The sequence below is a fragment of the Salmo salar genome, chromosome 18, assembly GCF_965601325.2.
Source record: "Salmo salar chromosome 18, fSalSal1, whole genome shotgun sequence".
Taxonomy (NCBI): Eukaryota; Metazoa; Chordata; class Actinopteri; order Salmoniformes; family Salmonidae; genus Salmo; species Salmo salar.
The window spans coordinates 14312340-14336358 of NC_138308.1; the positions used below are offsets into that span (position 1 = coordinate 14312340).

A 24019-nucleotide genomic window follows, 5' to 3' on the forward strand; every position below is an offset into this window, starting at 1 on the left:
AGGTCATCTGATGCAGCACTCCAACAACTCTCCTTCTTGGTCAAATAGCCCTTACACAGCCTGGAGGTGTGTTGGGTCATTGTCCTATTGAAAAACAAATGATAGTCCCACTAAGTGCAAACCAGATGGAATGGCGTATCGCTGCAGAATGTAGTGGTAGCCATGCTGGTTAAGTGGGCCTTGAATTCTAAATAAATCACTGAGTGTCACCAGCAAAGCACCCCCACACCATCACACCTCCATGCTTCATGTTGGGAACCACACATGCGGAGATCATCCGTTCACCTACTCTGCGTCTCACAAAGACACGGCGGTTGCAACCAAAAATCTCCAATTTGGAGTCATCAGACCAAAAGGACAGATTTCCACTGGTTTAATGTCCATTGCTCATGTTTCTTGGCCCAATAAGTCTCTTCTTATTATTGGTGTCCTTTAGTAATTGTTTCTTCGCAGTAATTCGACCATGAAGGCCTGATTCACGCAGTCTCCTCTGAACAGTTGATGTTGAGATGGAGATGTGTCTGTTACTTGAACTCTGTGAAGCATTTATTTGGCCTGCAATTTCTGAGGCTGGTAACTCTAATGAATGTATCCTCTGCAGCAGAGGTAACTCTGGGTCAGTCCTCATTAGAGCCAGTTTCATCATAGCGCTTCATGGTTTTTGCGACTGCACTTGAAGAAACGTTCAAAGTTCTTAAAATGTTCCGGATCGACTGACTTTTATGTCTTAAAGTAATGATGGACTGTTCTTGCCATAATATGGACTTCGTCTTTTACCAAATAGGGCTATCTTCTGTATACCACCCCTACCTTGTCACAACACAACTGATTGGTTCAAACGCATTAAGAAGGAAAGAAATTCCACAAATTAACTTTTAAGAAGGCACACCTGTTAATTGCAATGCGTTCCAGGTGACTACCTCATGAAGCTGGTTGAGAGAATGCCAAGAGTGTGCAAAGCTGTCATCAAGGCAAAGGGTGGCTACTTTGAAGAATCTCAATTATAAAATTATACTTTTTTTGGTTACTACATGATTCCATTTGTGTTATTTCATAGTTTTGATGTCTTCACTATTATTCTACAATGTAGAAAGTCTAAATAAAAAACCTGGAATGAGTAGGTGTGTCCACAATTTTGACTGGTACTGTATATACACAAACATATACAATACCAGTCAAAAGTTTGGACACGCCTACTCATTCCAGGGATTTTCTTTATTTTTCTACACAGCTTTCATCAAGACAAAGGGTGGGTACTTTGAAGAATCTCAAATATAAAATATATTTTGATTTATTTATCACTTCTTTTAAAAACATGATTCCATATGTATTATTTCATTGTATTATTACTTCATTATTATTCTACAATGTATAAAATAGTAACAATAAAGAAAAACCCTTGAATGAGTAGGTGTGTCCAAATGTTACACTGAGTGGACAAAACATTAAGAACACCTTGAGTTGCACCCCCTTTTTGCCTTCAGAACAGCTTCAATTTGTTGGGGCATTGACTCGACAAGGTGTCAAAACCATTCCACAGGGATGCTGGCCCATGTTGACGCCAATGCTTCTCACAGTTGTGTCAAGTTGGCTGAATGTTCTTTGAGTGGTGGACCATTCTTGATACACACGAGAAAATGTTGAGCTTGAAAAACCCAGCAGTGTTGCTGTTCTTGACACAAAAACCATACCCCGTTCAATTGTAATTTCTGTTTTGTCTTGCCCAATCATCCTCTGACTGGCAAACATACACAATCCATGTCTCAATTGTCTCAAGGCTTAAAAATAATTTAACCTGTCTCCTCCCCTTCATCTACACTGATTGAAGTGGATTTAACAAGTGACATCAATAGGGGATTATACCTTTCACCTGGATTCACCTGGTCAGTCTACAGTATGTCAAATCAAATTTGTCACGCGCCGAATACAACAGGTGTAGACCTTACAGTGAAATGCTTACCTACAAGCCCTTAACCAACAATGCTTTAAGTTAAGAAAAGAAAAAGGGCTAAGTAAAAAATAGAAAATGTTCATAATGTTTTGTACATTATGTGTATATACATACACACGATGTACACCAGTCCCAGCTCACACACCATTGTTGTGTAAGTCCAGTGTATATGTTTTGGAATTAAAGGGACTCATGCAAAAGTTACGGTTGGCACAAAAAATGTCAAATTAAATTGAATGCGAAACCAGGAGTCAACCTACACAACAATGTGAACTTGAAATTAATTTGTTTCAATTTCAGAAGACAGCCCTGGGGAGGAGGATAGTCTGGCCACACCCACCTTACGATCAGCAAATCTTGGTCCATCTTGAGCTTCAGCTCAGCCTCTAGCTGGTCTTTCTCAGAGGTCAGTCTCTGGACCAGGTTACTGATCTCCCGGGCATAGTTCTGCTCTAGCTCAGCCTGTTCGCGCTGGGCCCTTCTCTCCTGGTCTGCACCCCAGCCTGGCCCTCTCAGGCTCCTGGAGCTGCTCTGTAACTCGGCCTGCAGCTTCTCCACTGCCTCCCTTAGCCTCTTAACCTGCTCCTCAGCCTGGGCCTTCTGCTCCTCCAGCTCACTGATCTCCACCTTGAAGCCCGAAGAGATGTCCTTCCTCTCCACCTCCATGTTCCGTCGCATCAGCTCCAGGCTGCGCTCGTAGAAGTTCACCTGTGAGGCGAGGATGATGAGGAGGTTCAGGGCTATCCCAGAATTTGAAAAATGGGCCTCCCATGTACTGAAGTTAGTTCAGTCTTTACATCTAGTGTCATTCAAATTACCAACAATTTTGGACCTTTCAATTTCACATACAAAAATAGGAGACGGTAATCAAAGCTAGGGTTTAATGGCGGGAACCGGGTTACAGAGCTTTACTGGAATTTCCCGCCCAAACCCATCTTTTCCCGGGATAAATGATAGTGAGAAACCACTAAATAATAACAAATTATTTCTATGAACAGAGTGAAATAAAATGTAAATGTGAAATTATATGCAAAGTCTAAATCTGTCATCATACGGCCTGCTCTGCCATCTGCATGACCAATAATCAACGCTCAGGGTGTGTTGTTGTAGCCTACCGTATTTACTTACAAAGTCACTACTGCTTTTATTACACTGAGCAAAAACATAAACGCAACATGTAAAGGGTTGGTCCCATGGTTCATGAGCTGAAATAAAACATCCCAGAAATGTTCCATACGCACAAAAATATTATTTCTCTCAAATTTTGTTCCATCCCTGTTAGTGAGCATTTCTACTTTGACAAGTTAATCCATCCACCTGATAGGTGTGGCATATCAAGAAGCTGATTGAATAGCATGATCATTACACAGGTGCACCTTGTGCTGGGGGCCAAAAAAATTCCACCAAAATGTGAAGTCACACAACACAATGCCACAGATGTCTCAAGATTTGAGGGAGCATGCAATTAGCATGCTGACTGCAGGAATGTCCACCAGAGCTGTTTCCAGAGAATTGAATGTTTCTCTACCATAAGCCGCCTCTAACATCGTTTTAGAGAATTTGGCAGTATGTCCAACCGGCCTCAACCACAGAACACGTGTAACCACGCCAGCTCAGGATCTCCACATCCGGCTTCTTCACCTGCGGTATCGTCTGAGACCAGCCACCCGGACAGCTGATGAAACTGTGGGTTTGCACATGACCTCATGTTTCAGCATGATAATGCACAGTCCCGCAAGGATCTGTACACAATTCCTGGAAGCTGAAAACATCCCAGTTCTTCCATGGCCTGCATACTCACCAGACACATCACCCATTGAGCATGTTTGGGATGCTCTGGATTGATGTGTACGACAGTGTGTTTCAGTTTCCACCGATATCCAGCAACTTCGCACAGCCATTGAAGAGGAGTGGGACAACATTCCACAGGCCACAATTAACAGCCTGATCAACTCTATGCGAAGGAGATGTGTCACGCTGCATGAGGGAAATGGTGGTCACACCAGATACTGTTTTCTGATCCACGCGCCCTACCTTTTTTTGTTGTAAGTATCTGTGACCATCAGATGCATATCTGTATTCCCAGTCATGAAATCCATAGATTAGGGCCTAATTTATTTATTTCAATTGACTGATTGATTGACTGATTTCCTTATATGAACCGTAACTCAGTAAAATCTTTGAAATTGTTGCATTATTATTTTTGTCTGTGGGGCAAAGTTTTACAAAAATGATTGCCAACGAGGCCGAATGCAAAACCGACCTACTGAAAAGCCTCTCTAAGGAGGAAACAGACAGGTCAAAATACCTGTTTGAGGCGCTCGCCACGATCCAGGCCACCTCCGTGGAGACCAAGAGAGCCTTCTCAGTCTGTGGCCAATTTGTGGCGAAGATCAAAAACGCCTATCTGGGAAGAATGTATACACTGCGCTTTATGAGAGACTACTTCATCAGAGAAAATTATAGTTACAGGTACGGCCTCTAGCCTATGCAAATGATTTTGTTTGTTTGTTAGCTGCAGGGTAGGCCTACCACATTATTTTACGTAGCCTATAGCCTAAATTTGTGTGTAGAATGTTATTCTACATTTGTTTGGCTGGGACTTGAGAATTAATCAGCTACAATTACAGTTAGTCCTTCCTACAATTATAGTTACTCTGTTTCAACCAAGTCTGTTTTTCATGTTGACAAATTATGTGAGAACCGGATGTCTTTTAATGAACTCGTATTGAAGAAGCAAGTTTTATGAAAATCTTTGTTTTTCCTGTCCGGAATAAAAGTAATAATGGAAAATAATGTGTGGGTCTTTATTTAATTATATTATAGCCTATAGTCCATGTTTGTGTAGCCAGAAGGCTCACGTTTAATTTATTTTATGCTGTGACTAAATGAACATTTTAAAACAAAACTTTGATGATCATTTACATTATTGCTAGAAATAGGCATACCATTTATTTTAATGCTAACGAATGATAATGAATGCAATAAGTAAACGTTAGCTTTTATGTAAAATATAGCCTACCTTAGAATGGTCATGATTCATGACGAGTTTAGATTCATGGACAATTGATCAACCGCAGTGCTACCCATGGTGCTGAATCTTTGCTACAGCTTATCTGTTTAATAAGCGGAGAGTCAGATACAGTGGCTTGCGAAAGTATTCACCCCCCTTTGGCATTTTTCCTATTTTGTTGCCTTACAACCTGGAATTAAAATAGATTTTTTGGGGGGGTTTGGATAATTTGATTTACACAACATGCCTACCACTTTGAAGATGCAAAACATGCAAAAGAAATAAGACAAAAAAACAGAAAACTTGAGCGTGCATAACTATTCACCCCACCAAAGTCAATACTTTGTAGAGCCATCTTTTGCAGCAATTACAGCTGCAGGTCTCTTGGGGTATGTCTCTATAAGCTTGGCACATCTAGCCACTGGGATTATTGCCCATTCTTCTAGGCAAAACTGCTCCAGCTCCTTCAAGTTGGATGGGTTCTGCTGGGGTACAGCAGGTACAGATCTCAATTGGATTGAGGTCTGGGATTTGATTAGGCCATTTCAAGACATTTAAATGTTTCCCCTTAAACCACTCACGTGTTGCTTTAGCAGTATGCTTAGGGTCATTGTCCTGCTGGAAAGTGAACCTCTGTCCAAGTCTCAAATCTCTGGAAGACAAACAGGTTTCCTTCAAGAATTTCCTTGTATTTAGCGCCATCCATCATTCCTTCAATTCTGACCAGTTTCCCAGTCCCTGCTGATGAAAAACATCCCCAAGGCACATGATGCTTCCACCACCATGCTTCACTTTGGGGATGGTGTTCTCAGGGTGATGAGAAGGGTTTGGTTTGCGCCAGACATAGAATTTTCCTTGATGGCCAAAAAGCTAAATTTTTGTCTCATCTGACCAGAGTACCTTCTTCCATATGTTTGGGGAGTCTCCCACATGCCTTTTGGCGAACACCAAACGTGTTTGCTTATTTTTTTCTTTAAGCAATGGCTTTTTTCTGACCACTCTTCCATAAAGCCCAGCTCTGTGGAGTGTACGGCTTAAAGTAGTCCTATGGACAGATAATCCAATCTCCGCTGTGGAGCTTTGCAGCTCCTTCAGGGTTATCTTTAGTCTCTTTGTTGCCTCTCTGATTAATGCCCTCCTTAATGCCTGGTCTGTAAGTTTTGGTGGGCGGCCCAGTCTTGGCAGGTTTGTTGTGGTGCCATATTTTTTGAATAATGGATTTAATGGTGCTCCGTGGGATGTTCAAAGTTTCTGATATTTTTTAAAACTCAAGCCTGATCTGTACTTCTCCACAACTTTGTCTCTGACCTGTTTGGAGAACTCCTTGGTCTTCATGGTGCCGCTTTCTTGGTGGTGCCCTTTGCTTAGTGGTGTTGCAGACTCTGGGCCTTTCAGAACAGGTGTATATATACTGAGATCATGTGACAGATCATGTGACACTTAAAGTCCACCTGTGTACAATCTAACTAATTATGTGACTTCTGAAGGTAATTGGCTGCACCAGATCTTATTTAGGGGCTTCATAACAAAGGGGGTGAATACATATGCACGCACCGCTTTTTCGTTTTTTGAATTTTTTGAAACAAGTAATTTTTTTCATTTCACTTCAGCAATTTGTCCTATTTTGTTTATGTCCATTACATGAAATCCAAATAAAAATAAATTTAAATTACAGGTTGTAATGCAACAAAACAGGAAAAATGGCAAGGAGGGTGAATACTTTCGCAAGTTCCCTCTGACAAAATCACCGCAATAGGCGAAGTTAAAACAGCCACAACCTTCCCAAATTTCCCCGATAGACAGTTGTAAGGGGAGAGAAAATGACCAAGCTGCATCTTTCAGTCAAAGGTAGGCTAAAATGAATGTCATTTTCACTAGACTGTAATAACCTCATAATATTTTACCAGTTTGCCAACATTGCGTCATGTTAACTAGGCTACATCAATTAAATAGTGTGGTGACTTTGAGAGAACTGAGTTGATTAAATCGCAACAAATACAACAAGAAACCGTTAGATTCATGTGTCTATTTCTCCATTTATAGTGGTATAATCATGTCAGATTTTTTTTCGCTGGTATTATAGCTTTTAAATAGCACTTCCGGTTTGAACGGGAATACCGGGAAGCCCATCATTTCTTGCAATTTTCTCAGGAAGGAAAATTTGTAGTTTCTTGAAAATATGAAAACCTAGTGTGAGCGTGCGTATCAGAATGCCTCATCTACCTTGGTCTCTAACTCAATCTTCAGGTCCTGCACCTCCTGGCTGTGCCTCTCCTTAAACTGTTCCATGGCCATCTCTGTCTCAATGCTCACAACCGGACCTGGCAGACTCTCCAGACAACCCAGGCCTGAAGGAACAGAAATAAAAACACCAAGGTGGCGAGTCAAACCCAACAGGTTTTTACAGAGAGGGGAAAAAATGATTGATGTTTCCAATTCTTACCATTCTTATTGGCCACTTGTAGCTTTTTGCTAGCCATGGGAGATTCACCTATTTTCATCTCAGGGTCATCTGAAGCACAATGGACAAGATTACTGTAGAGAGTAGGTCAGTGGCTAAAGTGAAACTGTCAGTGTAACTGGAGTGGGACTGAGTGGAGAAATGAGAGGGTGTGTGTGAAAGAGGGTGTGCATGTGCATACATGGGTGGGGAAGAGAGATAGGAGGGGCCTTTCAGTCCTCCAAGGACAAGGCCCATATACTGTATGATTAAATAAATAAATATATTTTCTAATCAGGGCACGAATATCAATTCTAGGGACAAATCGGGTGAACACAGTATATGGCTTAGGGCTATGAGTGGGATTTACCAGAGTCAGACTCAGTGGTCAGTGATCGTCGGCTGGACCACGCGTGTGTGGACGTGTCTCTTGCCCGTCTGGGTCGCCTCCCCATCCCCTGACTCTTTAACATCTCCACCTCAGAGTTCAACTCGTCATTCCGGTCCCGCAGCTCCTGTGAGACACAGACGTGTCATTTAACATGCGATACTTCAGACAAACATACATAACAAACACAGCAAAGCACAGCAGAAATAGTACAAAGTTTAGAGCAGTATTAGTCACAATGTCCTCACTAACTGCCACACACATGCTATTCAAACCACACTGCGTCACAAATTCTGAGAACCTGGAATAACACACGCTCACCTTCACTTTCTAGTTTCTCAAAATGGGAGGCGTTTGGATAAATCAAGAGGATTGTCATTCACACACTCAAAACAGGTCTCGGCTCTGTCCAGGCAAGTAAACAAAAAGTCTTTAAAAATAGTTTGCCATAAATCATGAATGTTATGCATGCAGTGTATAACTAATTACTGCGCTATGTTTTGGAAAATTGTGAAAGGTAAACCAGGTCGAGTCCCCTTGGTGGTTCCATGCAAGGCATGATTCTTTAAACACACACGGCATTTCTTAATTATTTTTTTTACACCCCCTTTTTCTCCCCAATTTCATGGTATCCAATTGGTAGTTACAGTCTTGTCTCATCGCTGCAACTCCCAAATGGACTCGGGAGAGGCGTGCGTCCTCTGAAACACAACCCAACCAAGCCACACTGCTTCTTGACACAATGCCCCCTTAACCCGGAAGCTAGCTGCACCAATGTGTCGGAGGAAACACCGTACACCCAGCGACGTGTCAGCGTGCACTGCGCCCAGCCCGCCACAGGAGTCGCTAGTGCGCGATGGGACAAGGACATCCCTGCCGAACCCAGACGACACTGGGCCAATTGTGCGCCGCCCCATGGGTCTCCCGGTCGCGGCCGGCTACAACAGAGCCTGGACTCAAACCCAGAATCTCTAGTGGCACAGCTAGCACTGTGTTGCAGTGCCTTAGACCACTGTGCCACTCGGGAGGCCCAACACACACACACTCTTACCCGGCACTGCAGCTCATACTCCTTGATGATCTCAGAGAAGCGCTCCTCCTGGTTCAGCAGTCCTGTATTGTTCGGATCCAGGCTCCCAAACTGTGTCAGCCAAACAAAACGGAAACCCTCATCAATCATTCATTCCTGGCAAAACCGCACTGCTCACTCCCTGAGGGATTAGTTACCACAGCAGGACATCATCACGCTAGGGTGACCACATGTCCCGTATTGTGCGGGACAGTCCTACATTTTGGCCCTTTGTCCCACTTTTGATCAACAAATGAAAACAGTCAGATTTCCTATTCATTTGATGAGAATTGACATTCCAAGAGGTATTTTTTGAAGTCATGTTACGCTTATGACAAGATATATCATAAGGATGTGGTGCTGGTGATGTTAAAACATTTCTCCAATCGTTGTTGAGAGCTGATATTCTGCGCACTGCAAGAAGAGACGTAGGCCAATATCATATCGTCAACCAATCCCATTTGTGAAATCTTTTTGGGCTAAATTCCAAATAAACTTGGAGAGGACAGTTAACTACCAGTACTTCCAGAAAATCTATGTCTAACGAAGAGCTACAAAAGTACGTAAATAGCCATATTAGACTGAAAGGTAATTTCATAAAACTCTCCATGCTCATGAGTTGATAATTTAACATATTTGCTGCTACTTAACTCAATCCCATTTTAAAAGTTTCCCCTTCCTAACTGTTTACATTCCCTGAGGGGTGCTGCCTGAAAAAAACATGAATGTATAGGCTACACTGTCCCGCATTTGGGAATTTTAAATCCGGTCACCCTACATCAAGTCCATCCTCACATAGCTCCCTCACACCTTGTCTAGTAAGAGCTGGTCCAGGTCTCTCTGCAGCTTGGAGATGGTGTTCTCTGCCTCTGACAGCTTCCCCTTCAGAACACTGCCCTCCTCCTCCAAACAGCGGTTCTCCTGTTAGCCCAGAGGGAGGGTTATTGAGAGTGATACGATACCGCTTTAAGATATCCACAGCAACACAGTATAACCACTCCATAACAGAGAGCAATAGGGGTACTAACGATGGGGGATTGTTAAGAAGCTAAGCAGCAGTCTGGCTTTCGTTGGTTGTCAGTGGGCAAGTGGGTATAGAGCATGGATGTTGCAAGCAGGAAGGCAAAAAACAAAATCACATGAACTAATCTAATCCTCTCTTTTGAGGTCTCTAGAGAGGAGAGTGGGATGGAGATGAAAACGAACTGCTTGCAGAAACTTAACCAGTTTATACTCATACAAAAGACGTGCATTCAAAAGCACGAGGAGCCTCTTATGAAGTGAAATCAAATAGAGGTTAAGCTCAAGGAATCTTTTAGGCGGGGTTGTCAAGCAATCGCCTGCATTCCTAGTACTCCTTTATCATTGTAAAAACCTCACAGTGTGTATCTATAGCGCTTGTCACCTGGGTGGCATTACAGATTTCCTCCTGCAGACTGGCATCCTGTGCATGTAGGACCTCCACTTCCTCTTTGAGCTTGGCCCGCTCACGCTCCACCTGCTGCAGCAAGACCTCGCTCTCCTGCTCCGATTCACTGCGCAGGGCCGCTAGCCTATCCCGGAACTCCTGCTCCAGACCCCTGCCAATCAGAGGGAGGTTTAAGTAAAAGGTTCCATCCTCCACGCATGACAATACACAACCAGTCAAGCAAGATTTTCCAACCATCACATCAGTCTGTAACATACAGAATGATATGGAGGCGAGAAGGAAGAGGTCTTACTTGATTTTGGTTTCATTCAGTGACTCAATAGTGGTGTGCCTGTCATCCACCTCTCTGACCAGCTGGAGGTTTCTCTTGTCGGCCCACTCCAGGTCGGCCTTGACCTTGTCCCTTTCCTGACATGCCTGGTCTGCTAGGACCCTGAGGGACAGACAGTGGACAGACATTGAGCATGGACCTAAGCACAACACTCATCAGAATGATCTTATCATGGAGGACTCACTTTAACAGCAGCTATTCTACATACATTATGCACAAAGAATCAAAAAGGCTGACCACAACAGTTTAATATTGGCAAATTAATACTTACTGAAAGAATGGAGTATTATGGTTCCAAAGTTGGTCAGTAAACCGACAAGGCAATGATTGTTACAATCAACAATATGAAAGCATCAACATCTCTCACCTCTAGGTGGAGACATAGTAAAAATCTATCAACCACAAATCCATGATGTAAAATGTAGGCTACAGTTTGTGTGACTATTACAGTGTGAAGTTGAACCAATAATTCCCCCTAAAGCAATTATTGACCATGAAATCAATAAAAAGATTTGATGTAAATGATTTGGTCTCAGTTTACGGTCATTGGCTCACACAGGAAATGAATCCAGAGGATGCACTAAAGTGTCTGACCATAACCTCTATAGAGTCCGTAGAAGCATGCAGTAGCAAAGTATACAGTATCAAACCAAAGACCCACTGGAGGAACTGGATCTCGTTCTTGTAAGAGATGAGAGCGGCCTGGTGGATGCCGTTGCCGCTGACCAGCAGCTCATTGTCCAGGGCCAGGGTGAGCTCCGCCAGACTGACTCGCTCCTCCAGGGGGAAGTCCAGAGTCTGGAGGGGATAGAACAGCATGAGGTCAACTGACAAACTTATGGCAGTGGTCACCTAATCATCAACCTTGGTCCTTATTTTACTGCAGGGCCAGGGGCCTAATTTATAACCGTTGCGTATATTTTACACTAAATATCTGTGTGCGCCATTTCTGAAAAGATTGAATGCTCACAAATATATGGAGATGTATACATTTGGCTAACACCATACATATGCATGTTATAAACCAAATTTGTGCACGTGTGAATGGGCATTATACAATGCATTCGAAAATAATTCACACCCACTGACTTTTTCCGCATTTTTTTATGTTACAGCCTTATTCTATAATGGATTAAATAGTTTTTTTCCCCCCTGATCAATCTACACACATTACCCCGTAATGATAAAGCAAAACATCTGGCCCAGCCAGAGTCCGGCCTCTGGCTGGGCCACTCAACGACAATCAAAGACTTGTCCCGAAGCCACTCCTGTATTGTCTTGGCTGTGTGCTTATGGTTGTTGTCCTGTTGGAAGGTGAACCTTCGCCCCAGTCTGAGGTCCTGAGTGCTCTGGAGCAGATTTTCATCAAGGATCTCTCTGTACTTTGCACCATTCATCTTTCCCTCGATCCTGACTAGTCTCCCAGTCCCTACCACTGAAAAACATCCCTACAGCATGATGCTGTCTCTACCATGCTTCAGCGTAGGGATGGTGCCAGGTTTCCTCCAGATCTGACGCTTGGCATTCAGGCCAAATAGATGAATCTTGGTTTTATCAGACCAGAGAATCTTGTTTCTCATGATCAGAGTCCTTCAGGTGCCTTTTGGCAAACTCCAAGCGGGCTGTCATGTGACTTTTACTGAAGAGTGGCTTCCGTCTGGCCACTCTACCATAAAGGCCTAATTGGTGGAGTGCTGCAGAGATGGTTGTCCTTCTGGAAGGTTCTCCCATCTCCACAGAGGAACTCTACAGCTCTGTCAGAGCTGTCACCTCTGTCACCTCCCTGACCAAGGCCCTTCTCCCCCGATTGCTCAGTTTGGCCGGGCGGCCAGCCCTAGGAAGAGTCTTGGTGGTTCCAAACTTCTTCCATTTAAGAATGATGGAGGCCACTGTGTTCTTGGGGACCTTCGGTGCTGCAGACATTTTTTGGTACCCATCCCCAGATCTGTGCCTCGACACAATCCTGTCTCGGCGCTCTACGGACTATTCCTTCAACCTCATGGCTTGGTTTCAGATCAAGATCAACTGTCTGTTCACCTGTTAAATTGGAATGTATGTTATAAACCATGCTCCCTTTCGGATACATAGAGGAAAAACTAGAAATGATAATAGTCTATCTAATAGGACCAATTAATTGAGCGATGTGCATGGCAATTGTCGCCTACAAATCAATGGAAAAGGTGAACCGTCTGGTCTACCTTCGAACTGCGCATCGGATCGCAAAGAGCAAAATACTTGAAATAGCTTATCTATTTACTACTGTGAAGTGGGTCAAATTAAATGGGACATTTTTACATTTTAGTAATTTAGCACACACTCTTATCCAGAGCAACTTACAGTAGTAAATGCATACATTTTTTAAACTTTTTTCAAAATGGTCCCCCTGTGGGAATTGAACCCAAAACCCTCAATCTTGGCGTTGCAAGCCCAATGCTCTACCAACTGAGCCACATGGGACGACTGGTAGCCTATCCTAACTTTTTGTAGGCCTCTAGGCTATTTCGCAAGTACGAAACCATCAGTCAGAAAAGGTGAGGAATTTATTCTCCGCTGATCATGGAAATGCAATAAATAATAGGAAATAGAGGCCTATTTCTAATGATTTTAGAATGCAAAGACCAAATAAATACATTCTCACTAACTGCAAATTATTGCATATTATTATTTTTAGCAACCTGTTTTTTGTTATGAAAAAGAGTGTTGTGTATTCCTGCACAAGGCTACTTTTGCCTTCTTGCAATGCAATACTTCAGCCACAAGAAACTGTGAGTACACATGGTCTAAAGATTGCGGGAGGATAAGCAAATTCTCACGTCAAGTTTGGTTTTTATAAATGCAAACTTTCGCATGAAAACTGGCGCACGCATGTTTTTGGGAATATTTTGTGCATACACAACGTTTATAAATGAGGCCCCAGGGTTTTTGACAACTGGTGTATGGTAAATATAAATTCAGGTCAAAGTTCAGTTCATCCTCATGTAATAAAATGTGTCAAATTACAAGAGGATTATCTCAGTAACACATAATGTAAATAGAGCGTGTCTAGCTAGGGCCTTTCGTAGGCAGTGTTCCATAGATTATAGTTCTACACCACAACATGTAATCTAAACCAAAAGACCATCCACTACATGTAACTGGAACTCACAATCTCAATTCTACTCCTATTACACGTTTTACACACAGGAAGGAGATATGCCCCTAAAGGAGTCAGTTTATGTAACTTGTCTTGTCAAAATGATGAAATGAGAAACCTTGCAGCCTTCTTTATTTAAGTGATAATGCCCGAGAAGCCGTGCCAATATATCCTTCAAACACCGGCTTCCAGGGCATTATCACTTTTATACAAAGGGTTACCAACATATTCAAATACTGATTAACATATTTTAACTTAAAACGTTATTTAGATTAATTTATTCATACTATTTCATCCTTCCACAAGATATAGTCTCGACACAAATCTAGGGTTGCTACCCAAGCCGGCTGGTCGTCCGTTCTATTGGTTCGGTTGCCAGAGATGAGACGCAGTCCTTCAGTCTTTTTGCTCTGTATCTATGGACGCGACTCAGTCGTTCGTTCTAAATGTTCCATTGCCATACTGGCTGGTAACGTTCTTATCAGTTGCTTGCTAGCCAGCCAACTATGGCTAACTTACAGTCACGTCAAACGTCAAAAAGAATAACAACAGTAGCAGCATTTGCATTTGTTTAAGCTGTTTTCTAGTGACATTTATTTGGATACATCCATAACAATGATCTAATGAGGCGCGATTTCGCCTGGCAAATAAAATGCGCTCTCTCGTCAGGACACTGTTGTTAGAGGAGCTAGCCAACAACACAGCTAAAACAATCACTTCAAAAACTGAATCTGCAAAGACTGAACTTCGTTTGACCTTTTTTCAATTGACATTTCTTTGTATATAGCCATAAATATTCTGCCAGCTGATTCATGATTTCGACTGGCTGAGAAACGTTGCCTGCCTGTCTGTCTCGTCCCGACTCCTACACGTTCAATACTACTGGACAGCTGGAGATCGAATTTGAATATTGAAACAATGTTGCAAATGTCAGTGAGACAGACAGCAAGGTTTATACAAATCTCTGCTTTTGAAAACTAAATGTTAGTCTAAAAGAAATGTGAGGTAACGTTTAGATGCTTTTTATAGTGGAGATCAAGTTGATAACTTCCCTGCCTCGGCTGATGAGACAGTGGATTGCACATTCCGATAGAACAGAGTAAATAGGCATTTTAACCTCATAGATTTAGAAGGTGGAAACTTGTAGAATAGACACGGCTGGAATGTGCTTTTAACCAATCACCATTCGGATTAGACCCACCCATTGTATAACCTGTACCAATCCCTGAACACCAAGGCTTTTCAGCAACATATCAATTCAAGTAGCTGCAAAGGAAGAGTAATCAACATTTCAAGGCTACTTCTGAAAATAACTGGTACAAGCAATGAGCGTGTGTTTCCATGACTGGAGGATATTCAAATAAAAACAGTAATAGGATGAAGACTTACATTGGTTCATAACTTTCTCACAAAGCTTACCTTTCACAGATTCTGCTCACAAGCTAAACCACTAAAAACCACATGATGTTCACACTGGCTGCTTATTATCTAACATCAAACACAGAGTGTGACAGGTTCCAACTAGCCTGACCTGTCATGGTACAAATCCAGCACTGACCTGTAGAATGTCCCTGCTGTTCTTGATGCCCTCCTCGTTCCAGAGGGTTATGACCCTCTCTGGACTGGTGCAGCCCGACCCATCGTCCAGCCTGGTCAGCAGCCTCTGGCCCACGGTGGCAGACAGGAGAGAGGGAGAGGTGGAGCGCACTATCCGCTCCTCAAAGGCCTGGCAGAAAACAGAGGAAGACATGAAAGCTACAGGAACAGGCTAGCTGATGGCCCAATTTAGTTCCTCCTCCACAGAACACCGCTGTAGATCAGTGTGGCACTGCACAGTGCAGCCTCACCTCTGTTCCCAAATGTCATAGAAATACAAAAAAACTCCTACAAAGAAGGGCATTGTAGCAGGAACACCTCCTTCGGTCATGCCGCTTTCTCTAAGAATAACTCGCCTCCACTGTGCATTGTGTAATCCAGGCTCCCACAGACAAAAGTGCTTCTGCACCACAAATACATTTATTGCACGCGCCACTAATAAACGCCATTTGCTGTCATAGCACTTAAAACTTCTTAGGGATCAAATCCTGTTAACGGGATCGATTTGACATGTTACACAATACATGTATGTTTTGTTCGATAAAGTTCATATTTATATCCAAAAATCTCAGTTTACATTGCCGCGTTATGTTCAGTAATGTTTTGCTTCCAAAACATCCGGTGATTTTGCAGAGAACCACATCAATTTACAGAAATACTCATCATAAACGTTGATGAAAGATACAAGTGTTATGCATAGAATTAAAGATATACTTCTCCTTAATGCAACCGCTGTGTCAGATTTCAAAAAAGCTTTACAGCGAAAGCACACCATGCAATAATCTGAGTACAGTGCTCAGCCACCAAAACAAGCCATACAGATACCCGCCATGTTGGCGGTGACCCGATCCTGTAGGTTCATGCTCTACAACATTCGCAGAGTACGACCCTGCCTCACACAGGAAGCGGCGCAGGTCCTAATCCAGGCACTTGTCATCTCCCGTCTGGATTACTGCAACTCGCTGTTGGCTGGGCTCCCTGCCTGTGCCATTAAACCCCTACAACTCATCCAGAACGCCGCAGCCCGTCTGGTGTTCAACCTTCCCAAGTTCTCTCACGTCACCCCGCTCCTCCGCTCTCTCCACTGGCTTCCAGTTGAAGCTCGCATCCGCTACAAGACCATGGTGATTGCCTACGGAGCTGTGAAGGGAACGGCACCTCCATACCTTCAGGCTCTGATCAGGCCCTACACCCAAACAAGGGCACTGCGTTCATCCACCTCTGGCCTGCTGGCCCCCCTACCTCTGAGGAAGCACAGTTCCCGCTCAGCCCAGTCAAAACTGTTCGCTGCTCTGGCACCCCAATGGTGGAACAAGCTCCATCACGACGCCAGGACAGCGGAGTCAATCACCACCTTCCGGAGACACCTGAAACCCCACCTCTTTAAGGAATACCTAGGATAGGATAAAGTAATCCTTCTAACCCCCCCCCCCCCCCCCTTAAAAGATTTAGATGCACTATTGTAAAGTGGTTGTTCCACTGGATATCATAAGGTGAATGCACCAATTTGTAAGTCGCTCTGGATAAGAGCGTCTGCTAAATGACTTAAATGTAAATGTAAAATGTTGTGGAGTCAACAGAAGTCAGAAATAGCATTATAAATATTCACTTACCTTTGATGATCTTCATCGGAATGCACTCCCAGGAATCCCAGTTCCACAATAAATGTTTGTTTTGTTCGATCAAGTCCATATTTATGTCCAAATACCTCCTTTTTGTTCGCGCGTTTAGTTCACTAATCCAAATGCACAAGGCGCGGGCACTAAGTCCAGACGAAAAGTAAAAAAAAGTTCCATTACAGTTTGTAGAAACATTTCAAACGATGTATAGAATCAATCTTTAGGATGTTTTTATCATAAATCTTCAATAATATTCCAACCGGATAATTCCTTTGTCTTTAGAAAGAAAAGGGAACGGAGCTCGTGCTCACGGCCGCGCACGATCAACAACTCAAGGCTTTCAGCCAGACCCCTGGTTGAAACAGCTCTTATTCGCTCCCCTTTCACAATAGAAGCCTGAAACAACGTTCTAAAGACTGTTGACATCTAGTGGAAGCCTTAGGAAGTGCAATCTGACAAAATTTACACTGTATATTGGATAGGCAATCACTTGAAAAACTACAAACCTCAGATTTCCCACTTCCTGGTTGGATTTTTCTCAGGTTTTCGCCTGCCATATGAGTTCTGTTATACTCACAGACATCATTCAAACAGTTTTAGAAACTTCAGAGTGTTTTCTATCCAAATCTACTAATACTATGCATATCTTAGCTTCTGGCCCTGAGTAGCAGGCAGTTAACTCTGGGCACGCTTTTCATCCGAACATGAAAATACTGCCCCCCAGCTCAAAGAGGTTATTAATATGGCTTAGCCTACATTCCATTCCCCATTTGCTCATGGTTTACATCCCACACCAGTTTGGGACATGGAGGAGTAGCAGCAGTATTTAGGTTCTGAGCCAGCCTGAGAAACACACTTTTGTCTCAGTGCTGGTTCATGTAGCTAGTTGTTCCTAATACATGGGAGGCACCAACATGCCAAGCTTTGAAAGAAAGGATGTTGTCTTTCATAGCCCATGTTAACAGACCACAGCGACATATCAGGCTTGAAGTGCAATACGTGATTTCTAACTTTGGCTTTTTCTTCGTGTGGAAATCATTAATAAATTGTCTCTTACAGTTCATATAAGGAAATCAGTCAATTGAAAAATTCATTAAGCCCTAATCTATGGATTTCACATGACTGGGCAGGGGCGCAGCCATGGGTGGGCCTGGGAGGGCATAGGCCCGCCCACTGGCGAGCCAGGCCCAGCCAATCAAAATTTGTTTTTCCACACAAAAGGGATTTATTACAGACAGAAATACTCAGTTTCATCAGCTGTCTGGGTGGTTGGTCTCAAACGATCCCGCAGGTGAAGCAGCAGGATGTGGCGGTCTAATTGGTCTTTTGACCAGTCACATCAGATCTTTATATATCAGATATTTTTCAGATCTGATTGGTCAGAAGACCAATTACTGAACAAATATCAGAATTGGGTTAAAGTTTCTGTGTATAACAGTTTGCCTTTTATGTCAGATACTGAAGGGAAGGGACAATTTCTAATCAATAGATCATATTTTTAATACTTTATTATGCCTTTATCTTAATCCTAAATTAAACTATGAGCCGCAGAGAATATTTCAAGAGCCTCCCGAGCAAGCACATAACATTCGACGAACCATATGTTTCTTGGTGAGAGTGTGGTTGTCCTATGGTTATTTTGCATACAACCTTCCCACACCTTTCTGTGAATGGTGCAGTATAGTTGCTTGGCTTTGGAACATTCTCTGCACATTTAAGGAACTTGACAAAAAAAAACAATTTTCTTGTCATTTCATTACTTTAACAGAATGTTTCCTAAAAGTTCAAACATGGTACATTTAATTTCAATTTTGGTAATGTTCTAGGAACATTCTCCAACTGGATTGACATTGGGAATGTTCTCAAATAGTTGAAAGTTGTCACGACTTCCGCCGAAGTCGGTCCCCATCCTTGTTCGGCCGGCATTCGGCGGTCGACGTCACCGGCCTTCTTGCCATCGCCCATCCACTTTTCATTTTCCATTTGTTTTGTCTTACACACCTGGTTTCAATTCCCCAATGACTTGTTCTTTATTTAACCCTCTGTTCACCCATGTTTGTTTGTGAGTAATTGTTTATTGTATTGCGGTCCGTATTTGTGGCCTTGTATTTATACAACGTGTATTGTGATATATTTGAGTAAAATTGCTTTCATTACTCATATCTGCTGTCCTGCGCCTGACTCATCTCACCAGCTACATACAGACGCATTTCAGAATTACTCACCACTGAATGGAGTCAGCAGGAGCAGACGCCCTTCCTGTGGCGGTAGAGGAGCGCGTCCAGCAGCACGCGACCATGTTGCAACGTCTGGGCACCGCCATGGATCGCATGCTGCAGACGATGGATCGTTGGGAGAGAGGAGGAGGTCGTCCAGCGCCTCCACCAGCCCCACTACAGCAGGCCCCACTGTCCATCCCTCCTTCACTCGGTCCCAGCAGGATTCGGCTTGCGCTCCCGAAGGAGTATGATGGGACGGCTGCCGCATGCCAGGGGTTCCTACTCCAGCTGGAGCTCTACCTGGCGGCGACCGTCCACCCGGCTCCTTCGGGACGTGAGAACGTGTCCGCCCTCGTTTCCTGCCTCTCAGGCAAAGCCCTGGAGTGGGCCAACGCCGTATGGAATGAAGGAGACGCGGCGTTGGACCATTACGCAGAATTCACCCGCTGCTTTCGGGCAGTTTTCGACCACCCGCCCGAGGGTCGAGTGGCGCCTGAGGCAGGAGACGAGGAGCGCGAAGGATTTCGCTTTGGACTTCCAGACCCTGGCCGCCAGCGCGGGATGGAACAACAGGGCTCTGATCAATCACTACCGGTGCAGTCTGCGCGAGGACATTCGTCGGGAGTTGGCCTGCCGAGACACCACCCTCACGTTGGACCAGCTCGTGGATCTGTCCATCCGGCTGGACAACCTGCTGGCTGCCCGTGGACGTCCGGATCGGGGCCTGTCAGTTCCATCCCCCAGCACCTCCGCTCCGACACCCATGGAGCTGGGAGGTGCTGCGCTTAGGGCGACCGGAGGAGGGGCCATTCCCTGCACCATTTGTGGCTGCAGAGGGCACACTGCTGGTTGAAGCTGGGGAGGTTCCTCAGGGAGCCGAGGCAGCAGGCAGGGAACTATCGTGTCACACCAGGTGAGTCGGCACCATACTCAGCCAGAGCTCACATGTATGTGTTTATTCAATTTCCTGAGTTTTCCCCGCATTCCCAGCATAAGGCGCTCATTGATTCAGGTTGATTCTGGTTGGCCTATCATGACCCCACTATTTAGTGGCAACAGAGGGCTCTAAAGGGGTGGTCACGAGAGTGCTCAGGGAGGTGTGTAGGAGTTTCCATCGGTGCGACTACGGTGGAAAGTCCAGACCAGGTCTCCACCGTGCGCATCCCCTCAGAATATGCCAATTTGGCTCTCGACTTCTGTAAGAAGGCAGCGACTCAATTACCACACCATCGACAGGGGGGATTGTGCGATAAATCTCCTGGTAGACGCAGCACTTCCCAGGAGTCACGTGTATCCTCTGTCACAGGAGGAGACGGCGGCTATGGACACATATGTCTCCGAATCCCTGGGGCAGGGATACATTCGGCCCTCCACTTCACCTGCCTCCTCGAGTTTATTTTTTGTGAAGAAGAAGGACGGAGGTCTGCGCCCGTGTATTGACTATCGGGGTATCAATCAGATCACAGTGAGGTACAGCTGCTACCTGCTGCCTCTCATTGCCAGTGTGATCGAGTCAATGCACGGGGCGCGCTTCTTTACAAAATTGGATCTCAGGAGCGTTTACAACCTGGTGCGTATCCGGGAGGGGGATGAGTGGAAGACGGCATTTAGCACCACCTCAGGGCACTATGAGTACCTTGTCATGCCGTACGGGTTGATGAATGCGCCATCAGTCTTCCAGGCTTTTGTTGACAAGAGTTTCCGGGACCTGCACGGGCAGAGTGTAGTGGTGCATATCGACGACATTCTGATATACTCCGCTACACGCACCGAGCATGTGTCCCTGGTGCGCAGGGTGCTTGGTCGACTGTTGGAGCATGACCTGTACGTCAAGGCTCAGAAATGTCTGTTCTTCCAACAGTCCATCTCCTTCCTAGGGTACCGCAATTCCACTTCAGGGGTGGAGATGGAGAGTGACCACATTTCAGCCGTGCGTAATTGGCCGAATCCCACCACGGTAAAGGAAGTGCAGCGGTTTCTAGGATTTGCCAACTACTACCGGAGGTTTATCCGGGGTTTTGGTCAGGTAGCAGCTCCCATTACCTTACTGCTGAAGGGGGGACCGGTGCGACTGCAGTGGTGGCTGAGGTGGACAGGGCTTTTGGTCACCTGAAGGCTCTGTTTACCTCGGCTCCCGTGCTGGCTCATCCGGATCCCTCTTTGGCGTTCATAGTGGAGGTGGACGCGTCCGAGGCTGGGATAGGAGCCGTGCTCTCTCAGCGCTCGGGCACGCCACCAAAGTTCCGCCCCTTTGCTTTCTTTTCGAAGAAGCTCAGCCCTGCGGAGCGAAACTATGATGTGGGGGACCAGGATCTGTTGGCTGTTGTCAAGGCTCTGAAGGCGTGGAGACATTGGCTTGAGGGGGCTAAACACCCTTTCTCATCTGGACTGACCACCGCAATCTGGAGTACATCTGGGCGGCGAGGAGACTGAACCCTAGCCAGGCAAGGTGGGCCATGTTCTTTACCCGTTTTGTTTTCACTCTGTCCTACAGACCAGGTTCCCAGAATGCTAAGGCAGACGCACTGTCCCGGATGTATGACACAGAGGAGCGGTCCATGGATCACACTCCCATACTTCCGGCCTCTTGCCTGGTGGCACCGGTGGTGTGGGAGCTGGACACGGGCATCGAGCGGGCGTTACGCACAGAGCCCACTCCCCCCCAGTGTCCAACTGGGCGCCTGTACATTCCGTCTGCTGTCCGCGACCGTTTGATCTATTGGGCCCACACGTCACCCTCCTCTGGTCACCCCGGCATCGGTCGGACAGTGCGTTGCCTTAGTGGGAAATACTGGTGGTCCACCTTGGCCAAGGACATGAGGGTTTATGTTTCCTCCTGCTCGGTGTGCGCCCAGTGCAAGGCTCCCAGGCACCTGCCCAGAGGGAAGTTACAACCCCTACCCGTTCCACATCGACCGTGGTCGCACCTGTCGGTGAACTTCTTGACGGATCTTCCTCCCTCACAGGGCAACACCACGATCCTGGTCATTGTGGATCGGTTTTCTAAGTCCTGCCGTCTCCTCCCTTTGCCCGGTCTCCCTACGGCCCTACAGACTGTAGAGGCCCTGTTCACTCACGTCTTCCGGCACTACGGGGTGCCTGAGGACATGGGACCCCGATCAGAGACTCAGTTCACGTCCAGGGTCTGGAGAGCGTTCATAGAATGTCTGGGGTTCTCGATCAGCCTTACTTCGGGTTTTCACCCCGAGAGTAACGGGCAGGTGGAGAGAGTTAACCAGGATGTGGGTAGGTTTCTGAGGTCCTATTGCTAGGACCAGCCGGGGGAGTGGGCAGAGATGGCCCAGAACTCGCTCCGCCACTCCTCCACTAACCTCTCCCCCTTCCAGTGTGTATTGGGCTATCAGTCGGTTCTGGCTCCTTGGCATCAGGGTCAGACCGAGGCTCCTGCGGTGGACGGCTGGTTCCGGCACGCGGAGGAAACATGGGAAACGCCCATGTTCACCTCCAGCACGCCGTGCTGCGCCAGAAAGTTGGCGCAGACCGCGAGGCCCCGGTGTTCGCACTGGGGGACCAGGTCTGGCTCTCGACCCGAAACCTGCCCCTCCGCCTGCCCTGCTGGAATCTGGGTCCGCGGTTTGTGCGGCCATTTAAAGTCCTGAGTAGACTGAACGAGGTGAGTTACAGGTTACAGCTTCCCCCCGATTACCGTATTAACCCCTCGTTCCATGTGTCTCTCCTCAGGCGGTGGTGGCTGGCCCGCTCCAGGAGTCTGAGGTGCGGAAGGTTCCTCCGCCCCCTTTGGACATCGAGGGGGCCCCGGCGTACTCCGTTCGATCCATACTGGATTCGAGACGTCGGGCGAGGGGCCTTCAGTACCTCGTGGACTGGGAGGGGAACGGTCCGGAGGAGAGATGAGAGATGCTGGGAGTTCCACCGTCTCCGTCCAGATCGCCCTGCACCTCACCCCCCGGGTTGTCCCCGAGGCCGGTGTTAGCGCGCGGCTCTGGGGGGGTGGGGGGGGGGGTACTGTCACGACTTCCACCGAAGTCGTTTCCTCTCCTTGTTCGGGTGGCGTTCGGCGGTCGGTGTCACCGGTCTTCTAGCCATCGTCAATCCACTTTTCATTTTCCATTTGTTTTGTTTTCCTACACACCTGGTTTCCATTTCCATCATTAATTGTTGTGTATTTAATCCTCTGTTCCCCCCATGTCTTTGTGTGGGATTGTTTGTTGTTAGTGCTTGTGCACTTGTTTACTGGTGCGCGTCGGGTTTTTTGTGCCCATATTCTGTTGTATTTTTATGCCGTTGGTTTTTGGATTGAACTGCTCCGGCTACTTCCTAGTTCTGCTCTCCTGCGTCCGACTTCCCTGCCACCAGTTACGCACCCCTTTACACATATGTACAGTGCCAGTCAAAAGTTTGGACACACCTACTCATTCATGGGTTTTTCTTTATTTTTACTATTTTCTACATCGTAGAATTTTATTTTTATTTCACCTTTATTTAACCAGGTAGGCCAGTTGAGAACAAGTTCTCATTTACAACTGCGACCTGGCCAAGATAAAGCAAAGCAGTGCGACAAAAACAACACAGTCAATAACATAAAAGAAAATAAAGATTTTTCTATTTATGTACAGTGTGTGCAAAAATAGAAGTGTAGGGAGGTAGGCAATAAATAGGCCCTAGAGGCGAAAATAATTACAATTTAGCATTAATACTGGAGTGATAGATGTGCAGATGATGATGTGCAAGTAGAGATACTTGGGTGCAAAAGAGCAAGAGGGTAAGTAATAACATGGGGATGAGGTAGTCGGGTGTGCTATTTACAGATTGGCTGTGTACAGGTACAGTGATCGGTAAGCTGCTCAGA

The 24019-nt window shown here is 45.5% G+C and overlaps 1 protein-coding gene across 2 annotated transcripts in view; it reads right to left on the reverse strand.

Moving 5' to 3' along the window:
- Positions 1-24019, reverse strand: part of LOC106576715 (ninein-like protein) — a 52889-nt gene that overhangs the window by 11461 nt on the left and 17409 nt on the right. For both annotated transcript variants that reach the window (XM_014154051.3, XM_014154048.3), the window contains exons 8-17: positions 15313-15480; positions 11283-11419; positions 10583-10723; positions 10267-10441; positions 9672-9782; positions 8844-8933; positions 7775-7919; positions 7408-7476; positions 7188-7312; positions 2292-2659 (exon numbers count right to left, since the gene is read on the reverse strand). In XM_014154051.3, coding sequence (XP_014009526.2) covers positions 2292-2659; positions 7188-7312; positions 7408-7476; positions 7775-7919; positions 8844-8933; positions 9672-9782; positions 10267-10441; positions 10583-10723; positions 11283-11419; positions 15313-15480 — 1529 coding nt within the window. The remainder of the gene's footprint in view (positions 1-2291; positions 2660-7187; positions 7313-7407; positions 7477-7774; positions 7920-8843; positions 8934-9671; positions 9783-10266; positions 10442-10582; positions 10724-11282; positions 11420-15312; positions 15481-24019) is intronic.